This window comes from Salvelinus namaycush, chromosome 36 (genome assembly GCF_016432855.1).
Source record: "Salvelinus namaycush isolate Seneca chromosome 36, SaNama_1.0, whole genome shotgun sequence".
NCBI lineage: Eukaryota > Metazoa > Chordata > Actinopteri > Salmoniformes > Salmonidae > Salvelinus > Salvelinus namaycush.
The window spans coordinates 17,108,059-17,124,988 of NC_052342.1; the positions used below are offsets into that span (position 1 = coordinate 17,108,059).

The 16,930-nt window shown below is 45.8% G+C and overlaps 1 protein-coding gene across 1 annotated transcript; it reads right to left on the bottom strand.

Annotated features, from left to right (window-relative positions):
• Positions 1-199: 199 nt before the first annotated feature.
• On the bottom strand, positions 200-16,440 carry LOC120030444 (Y+L amino acid transporter 2-like). Its single transcript, XM_038975847.1, has 10 exons — positions 16,240-16,440; positions 13,563-14,224; positions 6,058-6,183; positions 5,657-5,801; positions 3,155-3,278; positions 2,855-2,958; positions 2,549-2,645; positions 1,973-2,122; positions 1,336-1,519; positions 200-1,000 (listed from the first exon to the last, which is right to left on the bottom strand). Exons 2-10 carry the CDS (start codon positions 14,065-14,067, stop codon positions 924-926), a joined length of 1,512 nt encoding a protein of 503 aa, XP_038831775.1. The 5' UTR covers positions 14,068-14,224; positions 16,240-16,440; the 3' UTR covers positions 200-923.
• Positions 16,441-16,930: the final 490 nt, after the last annotated feature.

The following is a 16,930-nucleotide window of genomic DNA, read 5'->3' on the forward strand; positions in this document are numbered from 1 at the left end:
GGAGTTTGTATTGTACATATCCATGGTGGGAATTGTTACAACTGGAGTTTGTATTGTACATATCCATGGTGGGAATTGACAGAATCAAGTCATTTAAAATGTCCATTAGTAATTTATTATAAATACATTCTAAACAATTTACCATTTATCAACTCAACCAACCCCCTCCCCTTACCGCACCTTTGTTTAAATTCACATGTTGAGTACAGATTATTCTTAATAGGTTGATTAAAAAATATAGCCCTTTGCTTCAAAAAAAATCTTAAAAGCTGCAGGTGGGATGGACATTTACATAGGACAAATATAACACATTTTCCAAAAATAATTGTGGCTAGAGCTACCACTATTCTCGCCTAACCACATACAACAAACTAACCCTCAGTAATTATTACTTTCCTACATATGTCTTCAGTGTCTCTTGTTTCCTTATTGATATGACTTCAGAGGTATCAGTAGTGACTTATGCCACTATGGCTGTTTACACAGGCAGCCCAATTCAGATATATTTTTTTCTCCACTAATTGGTCTTTTGACCAATCACAGATCTTTCTACATCAGTAAAAGATCAGTATTAGGCTGCGTTTACACAGGAAGCCCATCAGAGATCATAAATATCCGTATTTGAGTATAAACATATTTGAGAACAGGAATATTTTATTTTTAATTCTTCTGTAGTGTGTGGAATGTCCTCTGTCAGAGGCAACTGGAGTGTCATCCTGGCCGTAGAACGACCCCATAGTCCAATGAACATACGACAATGATTGGTTGGTCAGAGATTTGGTCCAATGAATGGCTGCTGTTTGACTCAGACCTCTGATTGGTAGCAGGGGGCGATACTGGCCAGTAGGTGGTGTCGTTGAGCCTCTAGTTTTGTGCGTCTTCAGATAGCGGCGGCAGCAGTGTGATGGTTGGTTTTAATATCTTCACTCCAACTTGTCTATGACGTCTAACTCGGTCACAACAGAATAGCACACCTTCTGAATCAACAGACCAAAGTTGGCTAGGGAGGGAGAAGATGAGAGAGGATGAGTGACCTACCCTTCAAATACATCAATGTGACACTAGCGATAGCATGAGAAAGTATTTTGTTCGAAGAATGTAGAAAATAAGTATTGTTTTCTAGGCCTACAAAATAATGTACCTACTCGTCTCGCCACTCATGTCATACCAAACTATGGTTGAAAAATTCCAGCAATTTCCCCCAAATTCTCAGTTTTCCAGAAATCCTGCTTGGAAGATCCCCCAGGATTTCCTGAAAACCTGGCGATTTTGGGAAAGTCACCAGATTTTTCCAACTCTATACTAAACTATACTATACATTCATCTGATTCTTACCAAAGAACTTGCGGAGCCACATGGGCCTTTTGGTGGCGGGAGTATAGATACACAGGAAGTAGACTGGCACTCCTGATAGGGCGATGCCAATGCCAATCAGAGAGTTCATGGTGTCACTGTAGATGGGAACCACCACTAGGAACAGGGTGCAGAAACAGAAGATGATCGGGAAGAACAGACTGAGCTGAGAGAGAAGGAAGGGAGGGAGAGAGAAATGGGGAAGAAGAGTTATTACACAACTATATGAAACAGGATCTGGTATTGATGTCAAACAGTGAAAGAGATCACACATACAAAACCGCATTGTGAGTTACAGTATAAATGCTTCATACATGAAAACACTAACGGAGCTTTGCCTTTGAATGTGTTTATAGGCCTCAGTGTTTTGTGTTGGATGTTTGGGGCAATTCCATGACTATTTGTGTCGTCATTCTGTAACCAAACTTTGCATCTGCACTGTTCTTCAAGTAAGTGTGTTTTTGTAACATTTTCAGTGGGAATTGTTAAAAGTCGTCCTTGTGCGTTTGTATGGTTTGTTTAACTTTGCAATCCATGGTATTTATTTAACATATATTTTAAAGAGAAAAATCTGATTAGCACTATCATTCTGTTACTGTGGAATTCCCCTTTGTCTTACCTTGAGGGGTCTGACTCTGTCTGGCTGTTTCCAGCGCAGGTACAGCTGTCCCAGGATAGACAGGCCCACAAAGAACCAGTAGCTGAAGCTGTAGTAGTTGATCAGTTTAAAGATGTCCTCAACACACAGGTAGACCAACGCCATGGCACCCTATAGAGCAGAGACGTATTCAGAGCAACAGCACTATGTCAATATCCATCGTACAGGGCACAATGGACAACATGCCTTATACAAAAACTCTATTTCATAGAAAGTGTAGATATAGCGGAACACTATGTGGACGAACGGACAAAGAGAATGCTGAGATTGCAGACAGACGGAACTCTGCGGCAGACCGAACACTGGGTTAAAATAATAGAATGCTGAGAACAGATTTCTGGGGCAGACAAAACAATGGGTCAGAATGTTGGGTAGACGCAGAAACAGAACGTTGACACAGAACTGAGACCAAACACCGAACAAGGAAAACCACTCATAAAAAAAAAATGGAAATGTACATTGTTCCCGACAGACAGACAGACGTTCACGCGCACACACAAAGACACACAAAGACAATGGCTTAGCGGGATGACTGACGTTGAAGAGCAGCGCGGGGATAGGGGTGTAACGGGTGATGTGGATCATGCACAGGTAGTCTGGGAGATGGCCCTCCCTGGAGCCCACGAAGAACAGCCTGTAGAAACACACAAACACACCTCACTGGAGCACTGATAATGGAGGAACCACACACACACACAGGTTATCGTGTGTAGGGCAATTAGTTTAAAGACTATAGGGCCCATTGTTTTTTTCCGGTCAGATCACATGGTCAATAATGAGGAGATTATCCGTGATAGCGATGATGATGAAGACCGGCATCAGAACGGTGTCATTCTAACTCACCTGGAGGCAGCCAGGATAGAAGCGTTGAGTCCTCCGAAGCAGGACAGAGCCACCGCTAGAGGGATGGTCCAGTTCATCACGCCAAACACCTGGTCTGCAAACGTCTGAGGGACAACAACAGGCCTCAAATTAGACCAATCAGAACACTTAAAGTACATCATATAACAAAGTCACTTAGGGCTCAATGAGAGGATACGCAGATAGAAATGTATACATCTGACGTGATGACTATCCTAATCTACATGGTATAGGATAATGTCTGTTCTATTTCCAGTATATTTCTATGCGAAGGGAACTCACCACAGCCACAGCGTCACTGTTCAGGATGGCAGGAATGGGCAGCACGGTGTAGTAGGCAACGTTGGTCAGAATATAGATCACCGTGACGATGGGCATGGAGATGGCGATGGCCAGGGGCAGGTTCCTGTAAGTCACACAAACAAACACCAGGGGGAGACAGAGAGACACTTCGATTTAGAAGAAGAAGAAGAAAAACACCAAGAAAGAAGAGAGTGAAGTGGCTGTGATACATCCAGGGGTTTGAGTGAACGGGTCAAGAGTTGACCCTCTTGGGCAAGGATGGGGTGAAGTAAGAGGAGCAGAGGAAGGTGGATGGGGAGGTGGAGGAGCAGAGGAAGGAGGAGGGGGAGGTGGAGGAGCAGAGGAAGGTGAACGGGGAGGTGGAGGAGCAGAGGAAGGTGGACGGGGAGGTGGAGGAGCAGAGGAAGGAGGAGGGGGAGGTGGAGGAGCAGAGGAAGGAGGAGGGGGAGGTGGAGGAGCAGAGGAAGGTGGACGGGGAGGTAGAGGAGCAGAGGAAGGAGGACGGGGAGGTGGAGGAGCAGAGGAAGGAGGACGGGGAGGTGGAGGAGCAGAGGAAGGAGGAGGGGGAGGTGGAGGAGCAGAGGAAGGAGGAGGGGGAGGTGGAGGAGCAGAGGAAGGTGGACGGGGAGGTAGAGGAGCAGAGGAAGGAGGACGGGGAGGTGGAGGAGCAGAGGAAGGAGGAGGGGGAGGTGGAGGAGCAGAGGAAGGAGGAGGGGGAGGTGGAGGAGCATAGGAAGGTGGACGGGGAGGTGGAGGAGCAGAGGAAGGAGGACGGGGAGGTGGAGGAGCAGAGGAAGGAGGACGGGGAGGTGGAGGAGCAGAGGAAGGAGGAGGGGGAGGTGGAGGAGCAGAGGAAGGTGGACGGGGAGGTGGAGGAGCAGAGGAAGGAGGACGGGGAGGTGGAGGAGCAGAGGAAGGAGGACGGGGAGGTGGAGGAGCAGAGGAAGGTGGACGGGGAGGTGGAGGAGCAGAGGAAGGTGGACGGGGAGGTGGAGGAGCAGAGGAAGGAGGACTGGGAGGTGGAGGAGCAGAGGAAGGAGGACGGGGAGGTGGAGGAGCAGAGGAAGGAGGAGGGGGAGGTGGAGGAGCAGAGGAAGGTGGACGGGGAGGTGGAGGAGCAGAGGAAGGAGGACGGGGAGGTGGAGGAGCAGAGGAAGGAGGACGGGGAGGTGGAGGAGCAGAGGAAGGTGGACGGGGAGGTGGAGGAGCAGAGGAAGGTGGACGGGGAGGTGGAGGAGCAGAGGAAGGAGGACTGGGAGGTGGAGGAGCAGAGGAAGGTGGACGGGGAGGTGGAGGAGCAGAGGAAGGTGGACGGGGAGGTGGAGGAGCAGAGGAAGGAGCACAGGGAGGTGGAGGAGCAGAGGAAGGTGGACGGGGAGGTGGAGGAGCAGAGGAAGGTGGACGGGGAGGTGGAGGAGCAGAGGAAGGAGGACGGGGAGGTGGAGGCGCAGAGGAAGGTGAACAGGGAGGTGGAGGAGCAGAGGAAGGAGGACTGGGAGGTGGAGGAGCAGAGGAAGGTGGACGGGGAGGTGGAGGAGCAGAGGAAGGTGGACGGGGAGGTGGAGGAGCAGAGGAAGGAGCACGGGGAGGTGGAGGAGCAGAGGAAGGTGGACTGGGAGGTGGAGGAGCAAAGGAAGGAGGACGGGGAGGTGGAGGAGCAGAGGAAGGTGAACAGGGAGGTGGAGGAGCAGAGGAAGGAGGACGGGGAGGTGGGGTTGTTTGTCACATAATCTGCCTGAGAACTCCTGGAAGTAGCTTGTGATCCAATCACATGTCTGTCCTGCTCCATGTTTGGCTGTGTGAATCAGAGCGAAGGGGCTCAGTTAAATACTTCCCCAGGAGATGAGGAGCCTCCAGCCCTGCCCCGCCCTCCCCCGCCTAAAACACCTGACTACCCATTCAGTCAGTGTGTCATCCCTCTCCATACTTCCCATCCTTGCCTCATCAATCACTATTACTCCACTTTCTCTGCTTAATCACAACCACTCCATCATTCCTACATCTACCCCTCTCCTTCTTCCTTCTTCAAATCAAATCCAATTGTATTTGTCACATGCGCCCGAATACAACAAACCGTGAAATGCTTACTTCCAAGCCCTTAACCAACTATGCAGTTCAATAAATTGTTAAGAAAATATTTACTAAATAAACTAAAGTAAAAAATAAACTAAAAAGTAACACTAGCAGCAACATTATGTACAAAATAAGTTACAAACAATGTGATTTTTTTTTTTTAAATAGCACAGTTGGATTGGAGCCTGTAAAACGGCAGCCATCCCCTCCGGCGCCATTTGTGATCTTCTCTCATCCTTTTACTCCTTCTATATCCCTTAACCTACATTTACTACACAAATTATTACTCGTCCTCTACTCCTTCACTACTCCTCATTCTCATGTATACTACAGAGTATAGCCTTTTGTCCACTAGTACTAGTGACTCTTCCCCTCCCTCCCTGCCCTCCCTCTCTTCCCACCCTTCACCTCTCTGGGTTTTTGATCTCCTCGGTGACGAAGTTGAGTGTGTCCCAGCCGGAGTAGGAGAACAGAGCAGAGTACAGGGCCAGAGCCAAGTCTCCTGGATCCGTGGACGAGCCCTCAAACATACCCTCAAAGTTCTGCGTCTGACCTGAGGAACACACACACACACACACAATATCCTGTATTATTACACATACGTAAATGAATGTATGTAAATACTACAGATAAATATGTTTGTATGTACAATAACTATAGGACTGTGTCAGTGTTCACAGTGGGCATATCTGTTTCTGTGAATGTACAGTACAGTACAGTACAGTACAGTACAGTACAGTACAGTGCAGTACAGTACAGTACAGTGAGTGGATGGTTGAATATTTGGGCCATCCTGGCAGCATCAGTACCTTGTCCTATCTTGACCAGGCCGGTGATGATGACAGCGATGAGGGCGATGACCTTAGCGTAGGTGAAGAAATCCTGGACACGCGTCCCCCACTTCACATAGGCACAGTTCACAAAGGTCAGCAAACCTGGAGGGGAGATACAAACATTTAGACATTCAGATCTACATGTTACTACACACACACAGACACACACGCACACACACGCACACACACACACACACACACGCACGCTCAGACACACGCTGACTTGTGTGTGTGTTCTAATTTAAGAGTCTATGTAGCTGGAGGAAATGAGGCTGCTGACTACAGCAGTCGATGAGGTTGTTTTCCACAGAGGTTCAAGAGCTGAGCACAGCACATAGAGACATAGGCAGAGAGGAGGAGGAGGAAAGGAGGAAGAGAAATAGGGTCAGACACAGAAGAGGGGGTAAAGGAGTACCCAGATAAGGGTTATTAAAAGACCTCTATAAAAGATGAGTAAAATGACTAACACTGTCTAGCTGAATGACTGACTGACTGACTGGCTGACTGTCTAGCTGACTGTCTGACTGCCTGACTGTCTAGCTGACTGTCTGACTGACTGGCTGGCTGTCTAGCTGACTGTCTGACTGACTGACTGTCTAGCTGACTAACTGACTGTCTAGCTGACTGAATTACTGCCTGACTGTCTAGCTGACTAACTGACTGTCTAGCTGACTGAATTACTGACTGACTGTCTAGCTGAATGACTGACTGACTGGCTGACTGTCTAGCTGACTGTCTGACTGACTGACTGTCTAGCTGACTAACTGACTGTCTAGCTGACTAACTGACTGTCTAGCTGACTGAATTACTGCCTGACTGTCTAGCTGACTAACTGACTGTCTAGCTGACTGAATTACTGACTGACTGTCTAGCTGACTGAATTACTGCCTGACTGTCTAGCTGACTAACTGACTGTCTAGCTGACTGACTGACTGTCTAGCTGACTAACTGACTGTCTAGCTGACTGAATTACTGCCTGACTGTCTAGCTGACTAACTCACTGTCTAGCTGACTGAATTACTGACTGACTGTCTAGCTGACTAACTGACTGTCTAGCTGACTGAATTACTGCCTGACTGTCTAGCTGACTAACTGACTGTCTAGCTGACTGAATTACTGACTGACTGTCTAGCTGACTAACTGACTGTCTAGCTGACTGAATTACTGCCTGACTGTCTAGCTGACTAACTGACTGTCTAGCTGACTGACTGACTGTCTAGCTGACTGACTGACTGTCTAGCTGACTGTCTAGCTGACTGAATTACTGCCTGACTGTCTAGCTGACTAACTGACTGTCTAGTTGACTAACTGACTGACTAACTGTCTGACTGACTGGCTGACTGTCTAGCTCACTAACTGACTGACTGACTGATAGACTGACTAGCTGGCTGACACAATGTCTGGCTGACTGACTTACTGACTGACTGACTCACTGACTAGCTGGCTTGCTGGCTGGCTGACTGACTGACTGTCTGACTGACAAGGCTGAATGACAAATTGACTGGCTGGCTGACTGACTTACTGGCTGACTGGCTGAATGACAAACTGACTGTCTGGCTGACTGACTGATAGACTGACTAGCTGTCTGACACACTGACTGGCTGACTGACTGACTTACTGACTGGCTGACTGACTTACTGGCTGACTGCCACACTGACTAGCTGGCTGACTGGCTGGCTGACTGACTGCCTTACTGGCTGACTGACACACTGACTGGCTGAATTACAAACTGACTGTCTGGCTGACTGACTGACTGAATTGCTGACTGGCTGGCAGGCAGGCAGGCTGACTGGTTGGGTGAATGACACACTGACTGGCTGGCTGGCTGACTGACTGGCTGACAGATACAGACTGAGTTTCTAACTGTGTCCTTGTACTCCACTGCTCCCCAGTCCAGCATGTTTTCCAGATCATATTTTCTCTCTCTATGTCTTTATCAGTGTTTGTTCCTTTAAGTTCATAAACTTCAGTTCAGATAGTCACAGCATGGAGGTCTGAATCCTCACTGTTCTCCCACTGTCCTCCCACTGTCCTCCCACTCACTGGGATTTAATAATATAATAATATGTATCTTCTCTTCACTATGTTAGCATCTCAAATGGCACCCTATTCCCTATTTTAGTACATTACTTTTTGACAAGGGCCTATAGGGCTCTGGTCAAAAGTAGTGCGCTAAATAGGGAATATGGTGCCATTTTGGACATAGCGCCTATATATAGAGTATATCCCTCACACTGCATAATGTTTGATAAGCCTCTGGTATACCCAACATTTTCCTCAACAATATTTTCCTGCATTACTGTAATGCTAAGTAGCCGTAATGATATCTACCATACAGTGTTTACCTAAATGATTAACACTCAAGTTCACATCTACAACTCAAGTGAATGTTCATGTTAAAACAAATATATACATTGACACACACACAGTACATACACACATCACCCTTCCCCACATAAAAAGAGGTTCATAACTAGGGCCCTGTGGTTTTCCTGGTGCGGTCACATGGTCAGGCCAAATATCAAGATCCTAATCATAATCAGAGATGGATGAAGGCCTATGTACATCATTGATCATCATAACAGTCACCATCTCTCCCTTCTTCTCCCAAATGAAGAGCGGGCCATGACACTGTGTCCACCAATCTCCCCTGAAATGAGGATAATACTTATCTACCAGAATACCGTTTCCCTTCCTCCCCCAAACGGAGGACAAAGCCTTAAAGATCATAACCCTTTACCCCAGTTATGAGGCCATGGATCATAACAGTCTCTTATCAATAGGAGGTCTCCTTAAACATAACATATCTCTCCATTCAGACCGGTCCAGACAGAGACAGTGAGTGATCCGGACTAATAGAGAACTGACAGTGTAGCGGGCCACACAGATGTCCTAGGCGTGGTTGTATTGACAGTGAAAGGCTAGAAGGGTGGGAGGGTGTGGATCAGGTCGGTTCTCTAGGCTACTCTAGATCTGGTCCAGATGTGTGGTGAGACCATATACTATATCCCAAATGGCACCCTATTCCCTATGTAGTGCACTACCCTATGGGCCCTGGTCAACTGTAGTGCACTACATAGGGAATAGAGTGCCATTTGGGACGCACTCCATAGACTGTTTCAAAATAGGGGTAAGATTGCCGGCTGCCATGTTTGGGCTCTGTCCTGTGGTGTACGCAGAACTCCTACCGATTTATACAGGATCACGGTTAGGGTTGACGGTAGGGTAATCTGATCCTAGATCTGTAGTTATAGTTAATTTCTACCTGGAGGTGTTTCCGGTCTTCTCATGGCTGTGAAGTATGTTGAAGTTGCCTCTAACGCCTCTAAACACTGATACTAGATCAGGTGTTTTTCCATCCGGTTGATGGTTAATGTTAGGATGGGGTGTAGGCTAATCTGATCCTAGAGCTGTGGTTATAGTTCACTTCTGTGCCATGCTGACTGAGCTGTCATTAGCCATTAGCCTGGGGTCAGAGTCTTGAAGTAAAAAGGACTTTTACCTTTTTACCAAGCAGCTATCAGCACATTCACATTCCTTAAAGCACTGCTTATCTAAGAGAGTGTGTGTGTGTGTGGATGTGGGTGTGTCAGGATTGTAATTAGATGAATGAGTGATATTTATTACTTGAGAGATGTTTTAGAACCTGAAGGAGAAAGCTTATCTCAGAACTGTCCCGACTACCGCCCCGTAGCACTCACTTCCGTCATCATGAAGTTTTGAGAGACTAGTCAAGGACCATATCACCTCCACCCTACCTGACACCCTAGACCAACTCCAATTTGCTTACCGCCCCAATAGGTCCACAGACGACGCAATCGCAACCACACTGCACACTGCCCTAACCCATCTGGACAAGAGGAATACCTATGTGAGAATGCTGTTCATCGACTACAGCTCAGCATTTAACACCATAGTACCCTCCAAACTCGTCATCAAGCTCGAGACCCTGGGTCTCAACCCCGCCTTGTGCAACTGGGTACTGGACTTCCTGACGGGCCGCCCCCAGGTGGTGAGGGTAGGTAACAACATCTTCCCCCCGCTGATCATCAACACTGGGGCCCTACAAGGGTGCGTTCTGAGCCCTCTCCTGTACTCCCTGTTCACCCACAACTGCGTGGCCATGCACGCCTCCAACTCAATCATCAAGTTTGCGGACGACACTACAGTGGTAGGCTTGATTACCAACAACGACGAGACGGCCTACAGGGAGGAGGTGAGGGCCCTCGGAGTGTGGTGTCAGGAAAATAACCTCACACTCAACGTCAACAAAACAAAGGAGATGATTGTGGACTTCAGGAAACAGCAGAGGGAGCACCTCCCTATCCACATCGACGGGACAGTAGTGGAGAGGGTAGTAAGTTTTAAGTTCCTCGCCGTACACATCACGGACAAACTGAATTGGTCCACCCACACAGACAGCGTTGTGAAGAAGGCGCAGCAGCGCCTCTTCAACCTCAGGAGGCTGAAGAAATTCGGCTTGTCACCAAAAGCACTCACAAACTTCTACAGATGCACAATCGAGAGCATCCTGTCGGGCTGTATCACCGCCTGGTACGGCAACTGCTCCGCCCACAACCGTAAGGCTCTCCAGAGGGTAGTGAGGTCTGCACAACGCATCACTGGGGGCAAACTACCTGCCCTCCAGGACACCTACACCACCTGATGTCACAGGAAGGTCAAAACGTTCATCAAGGACAACAACCACCCGAGCCACTGCCTGTTCACCCCGCTATCATCCAGAAGGCAATGTCAGTACAGGTGCATCAAAGCAGGGACCGAGAGACTGAAAAACAGCTTCTATCTCAAGGCCATCAGACTGTTAAACAGCCACCACTAACATTGAGTGGCTGCTGCCAACATACTGACTCAACTCCAGCCCACTTTAATAATGGAAATTGATGGAAATTGATCAAAAATGTATCACTAGCCACTTTAAACAATGCCACTTAATATAATGTATATGTATATACTGTACTCTATATCATCTACTGCATCTTGCCATCTTTATGTAATACATGTATCACTAGCCACTTTAAACTATGCCACTTTTATGTTTACATTTCCTACATTACTCATCTCATATGTATATACTGTACTTGATACCATCTACTGCATCTTACAATGCCGTTCTGTACCATCACTCATTCATATATCTTTATGTACATATTCTTTATCCCTTTACACTTGTGTGTATAAGGTAGTAGTTGTGGAATTGATAGGTTAGATTACTCGTTGGTTATTACTGCATTGTCGGAACTAGAAGCACAAGCATTTCGCTACACTCGCATTAACATCTGCTAACCATGTGTATGTGACAAATAAAATTTGATTTGATTTGATTTTTAGTAAGACTCGTAACAGTGTTCTATCTTGTTGCTGTAGTAGCAGTGGTATTCTGTTTATGTCCATGACTTCCGTCTCTTTGACCCAGGTTTCCATCTGGTTGTTCTCATGTTCTATGTGTTCCATCAATCTGTTCCAGTAGTGGCTTATACTGTACTTACTCATGACTATCAAACCCACAGTAATAATATGACTATCAAACCCACAGTAATAATATGACTATCAAACCCATAGTAATAATATGACTATCAAACCCACAGTAATAATATGACTATCAAACCCATAGTAATAATATGACTATCAAACCCATAGTAATAATATGACTATCAAACCCACAGTAATAATATGACTATTAGCCCACAGTAATAATATGACTATTAACCCACAGTAATAATATGACTATCAAACCCACAGTAATAATATGACTATCAACCCACAGTAATAATATGACTATCAACCCACAGTAATAATATGACTATTAACCCACAGTAATAATATGACTATCAACCCACAGTAATAATATGACTATCAACCCACAGTAATAATATGACTATCAACCCACAGTAATAATATGACTATTAACCCACAGTAATAATATGACTATTAACCCACAGTAATAATATGACTATCAACCCACAGTAATAATATGACTATTAACCCACAGTAATAATATGACTATTAACCCACAGTAATAATATGACTATCAACCCACAGTAATAATATGACTATTAACCCACAGTAATAATATGACTATCAAACCCACAGTAATAATATGACTATTAACCCACAGTAATAATATGACTATCAACCCACAGTAATAATATGACTATCAACCCACAGTAATAATATGACTATTAACCCACAGTAATAATATGACTATCAAACCCACAGTAATAATATGACTATCAAACCCACAGTAATAATATGACTATCAAACCCACAGTAATAATATGACTATTAACCCACAGTAATAATATGACTATTAACCCACAGTAATAATATGACTATCAAACCCACAGTAATAATATGACTATCAAACCCACAGTAATAATATGACTATCAAACCACAGTAATAATATGACTATTAACCCACAGTAATAATATGACTATTAACCCACAGTAATAATATGACTATCAACCCATAGTAATAATATGACTATTAACCCACAGTAATAATATGACTATCAAACCCACAGTAATAATATGACTATCAAACCCACAGTAATAATATGACTATCAACCCACAGTAATAATATGACTATCAACCCACAGTACTAATATGACTATCAAACCCACAGTAATAATATGACTATTAGTGGTTGTGCTGAGAGGTCCAGGTTTCTTCTAATCTGTTAGAACAATATCCATGACAACACTCCCTCCTTCCCTCTCTCTACATTCCTTGCTCATCTCTATTCTTCATTGCTTCCTTTGGTGGTTTATAAATGATCAATTTACACTACATTATTGTACTCTATTGTCATGAGTAATGAGCATTGCCAGCAGTTTAATCTGGTCACACTGACGCTTTGTAATGTTGCTAAATTATCCTGAAATTTAGTCAATTCTCCTTTCCCCTATTCTCTGTCTTATACAGGAAACACTTGTTGGTGTCTGTAGTCTCTGTTCTCCCCTCTCTGTTCCTTTTTCAACCTTTCTCGTGTTCCCTTCTGTTGCTAAGGTGCTGACTTGGGTATGCTGTGAGTCATTTAGTTTCGTTTCCCACATTTTCCACAAAGAGAGGAGCACACACACACATCACTGTTCGCTACTCACGGGAGTATGAACACACACACACACATCACTGTTCGCTACTCACGGGAGTATGAACACACACACACACACATCACTGTTCGCTACTCACGGGAGTATGAACACACACACATACATCACTGTTCGCTACTCACGGGAGTATGAACACACACACACACATCACTGTTCGCTACTCATGGGAGTATGAACACACACACACACACATCATTGTCTGCATGCAAAGTCCTTGCACACACATACCTGATCACTTCCATCGGTAAGGAAAAACTCAGGGCCCTAACCATGGTAGAGGCCTACAGTGGAACAGTATTGCACCAACACAAACAAAACCTCTCCATACACAATGACTATAAAATACTCACATATACAGGCTGCAGCCAGCATGCGGTTAGCCAGATAGGGGGCGATGCAGGTGGGGAAGACGGGCTGCACCATGTAGTTAGAGAAGGTGATGGCTATGACTGCCTGGCTGGTGGGCTCTATGATCAACAGGGAAGTCCACAGCCTGATGAAGGCCAGGAACCCTCCGAAGGCCTCCAGGATGTAAGCATAACTGGCCCCTGACTTGGTGATGGTGGTCCCCAGCTCGGCGTAGCACAGGGCCCCGAACACAGAGAAGATACCCCCGATGGTCCACACTACCAGCGACAGCCCGTAGGAGGCGCTGTAGATTAAGACTCCTTTAGGCGAGACGAAGATGCCCGAGCCGATCATGTTGCCCACGATGAGACACACGCCGTTCAGGAGAGAGATCTCCTTCTTCAGCTTCATGGAATCGTTGTCGCCCCCTGAGCCGCCCGACTTGAGCGAGGTCGACCCGCCGTTGGTGGCGGGATCTTGTGTGGGGGCGGGGCTGTAGGATGCCATTGCGCCGGAGGTGTGCGGTGGAGGTTGGTGATTGGAGGGGATGTGGGGAAGTGAGTAGTGATTGGACCAGGCGGCTGTCAATCAGTCAGAGGAGAGGATTGGTTGTAAGAGCTGAGTTAACGTTGTTTTCCAGCTATGAGGGTCCCTCTGGTGACATCTGTGGAGGAAAGAGACGTAAAAAGTGTTATCAGAGAGTGTGTATGTGTTGCCATGGAAACCAAGCTGCTGTCTATATGGGCCTAGTCATCAACTGGGACATAAAAAACAGTACAGTTTTTTACATAAATGTTGGTCTGTATGCTACATTTGTAAAACATGAGGCTAAACTTAACTCATTGCAAAATAACACAAATGTTATAACACACACACACTGCTGCTGGTTATTGGATTGGATTTCACAGATGGCAATTTGGGAGCCATTAGGGGTTTCGGTAAATAGCCTTTTAAGCTTGAGTGTATTGACAGAGTGCGAGAGAAAGACAAACAGCCTGACATCACTGTAACGTTCATTACTGGCTGTCACTGTGATATTTAGTCTATCATTTACTGTAAGTATTCTACAGTGTGACAGACACACAGACACACAGAAACAAAGAAACACAGACACATAGAGAGACAGACACACAGAGACACAGAGACACATATAGACAGACAGACACACAGAGACACAGACACACAGACACACAGACACACAGAAACAAAGAAACACAGACACATAGAGAGACAGACACACAGAGACACATATAGACAGACAGACACACAGAGACACAGACACACAGACACACAGAGACACACAGAGACAGACACACAGAGACACACAGAGACAGACACACAGACACACAGAAACACAGAGACAGTCAGACACACAGAAACAAAGAAACACATACACACAGAGAGACAGACACACAAAGAGACAGACACACAGACACAGACACACAGAGACACACAAAGAGACAGACACACAGACACAGAGGCACAGACACACAGAGACACAGACACAGAGAGACACAGAAACACAGACACACAGAGACACAGACACAGAGAGACACAGAAACACAGAAACACAGACACACAGAGACACACAGAGACACAGAAACACAGACACACAGACACACAGAGACACTTCGCTAGGAGTCAGCAGCATGCTGAACGGAACCGTCAGATTTTTTTCATTGCCTTCAGCAGCATATATAGAATAGTTTGAATGACTAGACACATGATGTCTTAGTGCCCATACTGAATATCACACACATGCTCAGTCAGGACCTGAACAAAACAACACACACATCGCACTAAGTGAGGGGACAGGGCCGCGCAGGGGTCTACAGTTTATCACAAGATCTGTGTGACTCTGGAGAAAATCCATCACAATACAATGAGAATGCATCAACAAGTCAATCATAGGCAGTCATATCACAGGGAGAGAAAAGCACTATCCTGACACAGAAAGTGAACACAGGTCCAGTCAAATCAACCAACGATATATCAGAAAGATCAGGAAGAGGGAGATCTGATGAACACAGTAGAGAGGTAGGCTACAGATGTAGGACCAGTATTGTTGCTGCAAAAGTAGGGGTGAGACGCCGGGTGGGGGAGAAGGGGAGAGATGGAGAAGTAGTGCAGATAGATTGATACCCCTGGCATGTGAGTTCTGTTCAAAAGAAGTGATTACGAAGGACAGCCTTCTGCAAGTGATTACAAAGGGCAGGGCAGTAGGCGTTGGAGTCAGATACAAGGTCCAAGAATGGTAAGATAGGTAGGCTACTCAAATTGACTATCATATACCACTCAAGGTTGCTGTATCATATTTGAAATCCCTTCCTCTTTGTTTCTCCCTCTGTTTTTATCTCTCTCAGAATATGACAAGCTGGCAGCAATCGTTTGGCCAACTCGGAGCTTATTCATTGCAAAGCTGGCAAAGCTGCAGAGTTGACACAGCACATTTTATTGATGACTAGGGGCTAGTAAGGGTACACAGGAATGCCATTAGAAGTTAATCTGTAGTGTAAAGACCTATCTCCTCAGAGAAAAACACATGTTGAACAGAGAGTCAAATGTACAGTTACTACAGCCAAACGACAGTCTCTATATTTGAAATATATAATACAAATGTAAAACCTCACATTGTTACTGTATGTTAGGATAGACGCCAATTTAATTCAGGGGTCTTACCTTCTCCAGATGCGCTATAGGTGAACTTAGCTTCCTTCCCTTGGGGGTCTTCTTGCACTTCTTCTCTAAAGCCTTTGAGTCGCAGGTTTTTATAGAACGTTCATGTCAATTGCGCATCCCTCATTGTTTTACTCACTATTGCTTTCTGTGCGCGTTGTCGCTCTCCACTGATGACCTTCCCTCTCTGCCCGTCACGCCGCGTTCTCTGCTCTGATATGGCTCGCCTTCCTGTCGGAGTCTGAAGGTGCACAGGCCGATCAGCTGATGAACTTCTGCTTTTTGACCCAGCAGCTACCAAGGAGACAGGTGGAAGAGGAGGAGGGATAGAGAGGGAGAGAGGGGTGGACTGACTTTATACCACTGTCTGGGCTCTGACAATGGGTTTCGCTGTCAAATGAATTGCTTCCTATCACTTTGATGAATGCATTAACAGGCCTGATCACGTTTACGCTGGGCTATTCACAAGTTCACACATTCTTTCTTTTGTGGCAATTCAAATCAACATGGTCCTTTGGTTGTTGTTTTAGCCTACCTGTTGTTGGTGGTGATTGCTTTAGTTTTGGGCTATTATGTTAGGCATTGTTGTTGATGATGTTTCTTCCTCCTCGTTTAATCATCTGGCGCGGAAGGAAACAGTGGGATTCGAATGCATGATTAATCACTGAGAAATGATTTAAAGGATCTTGAGGAC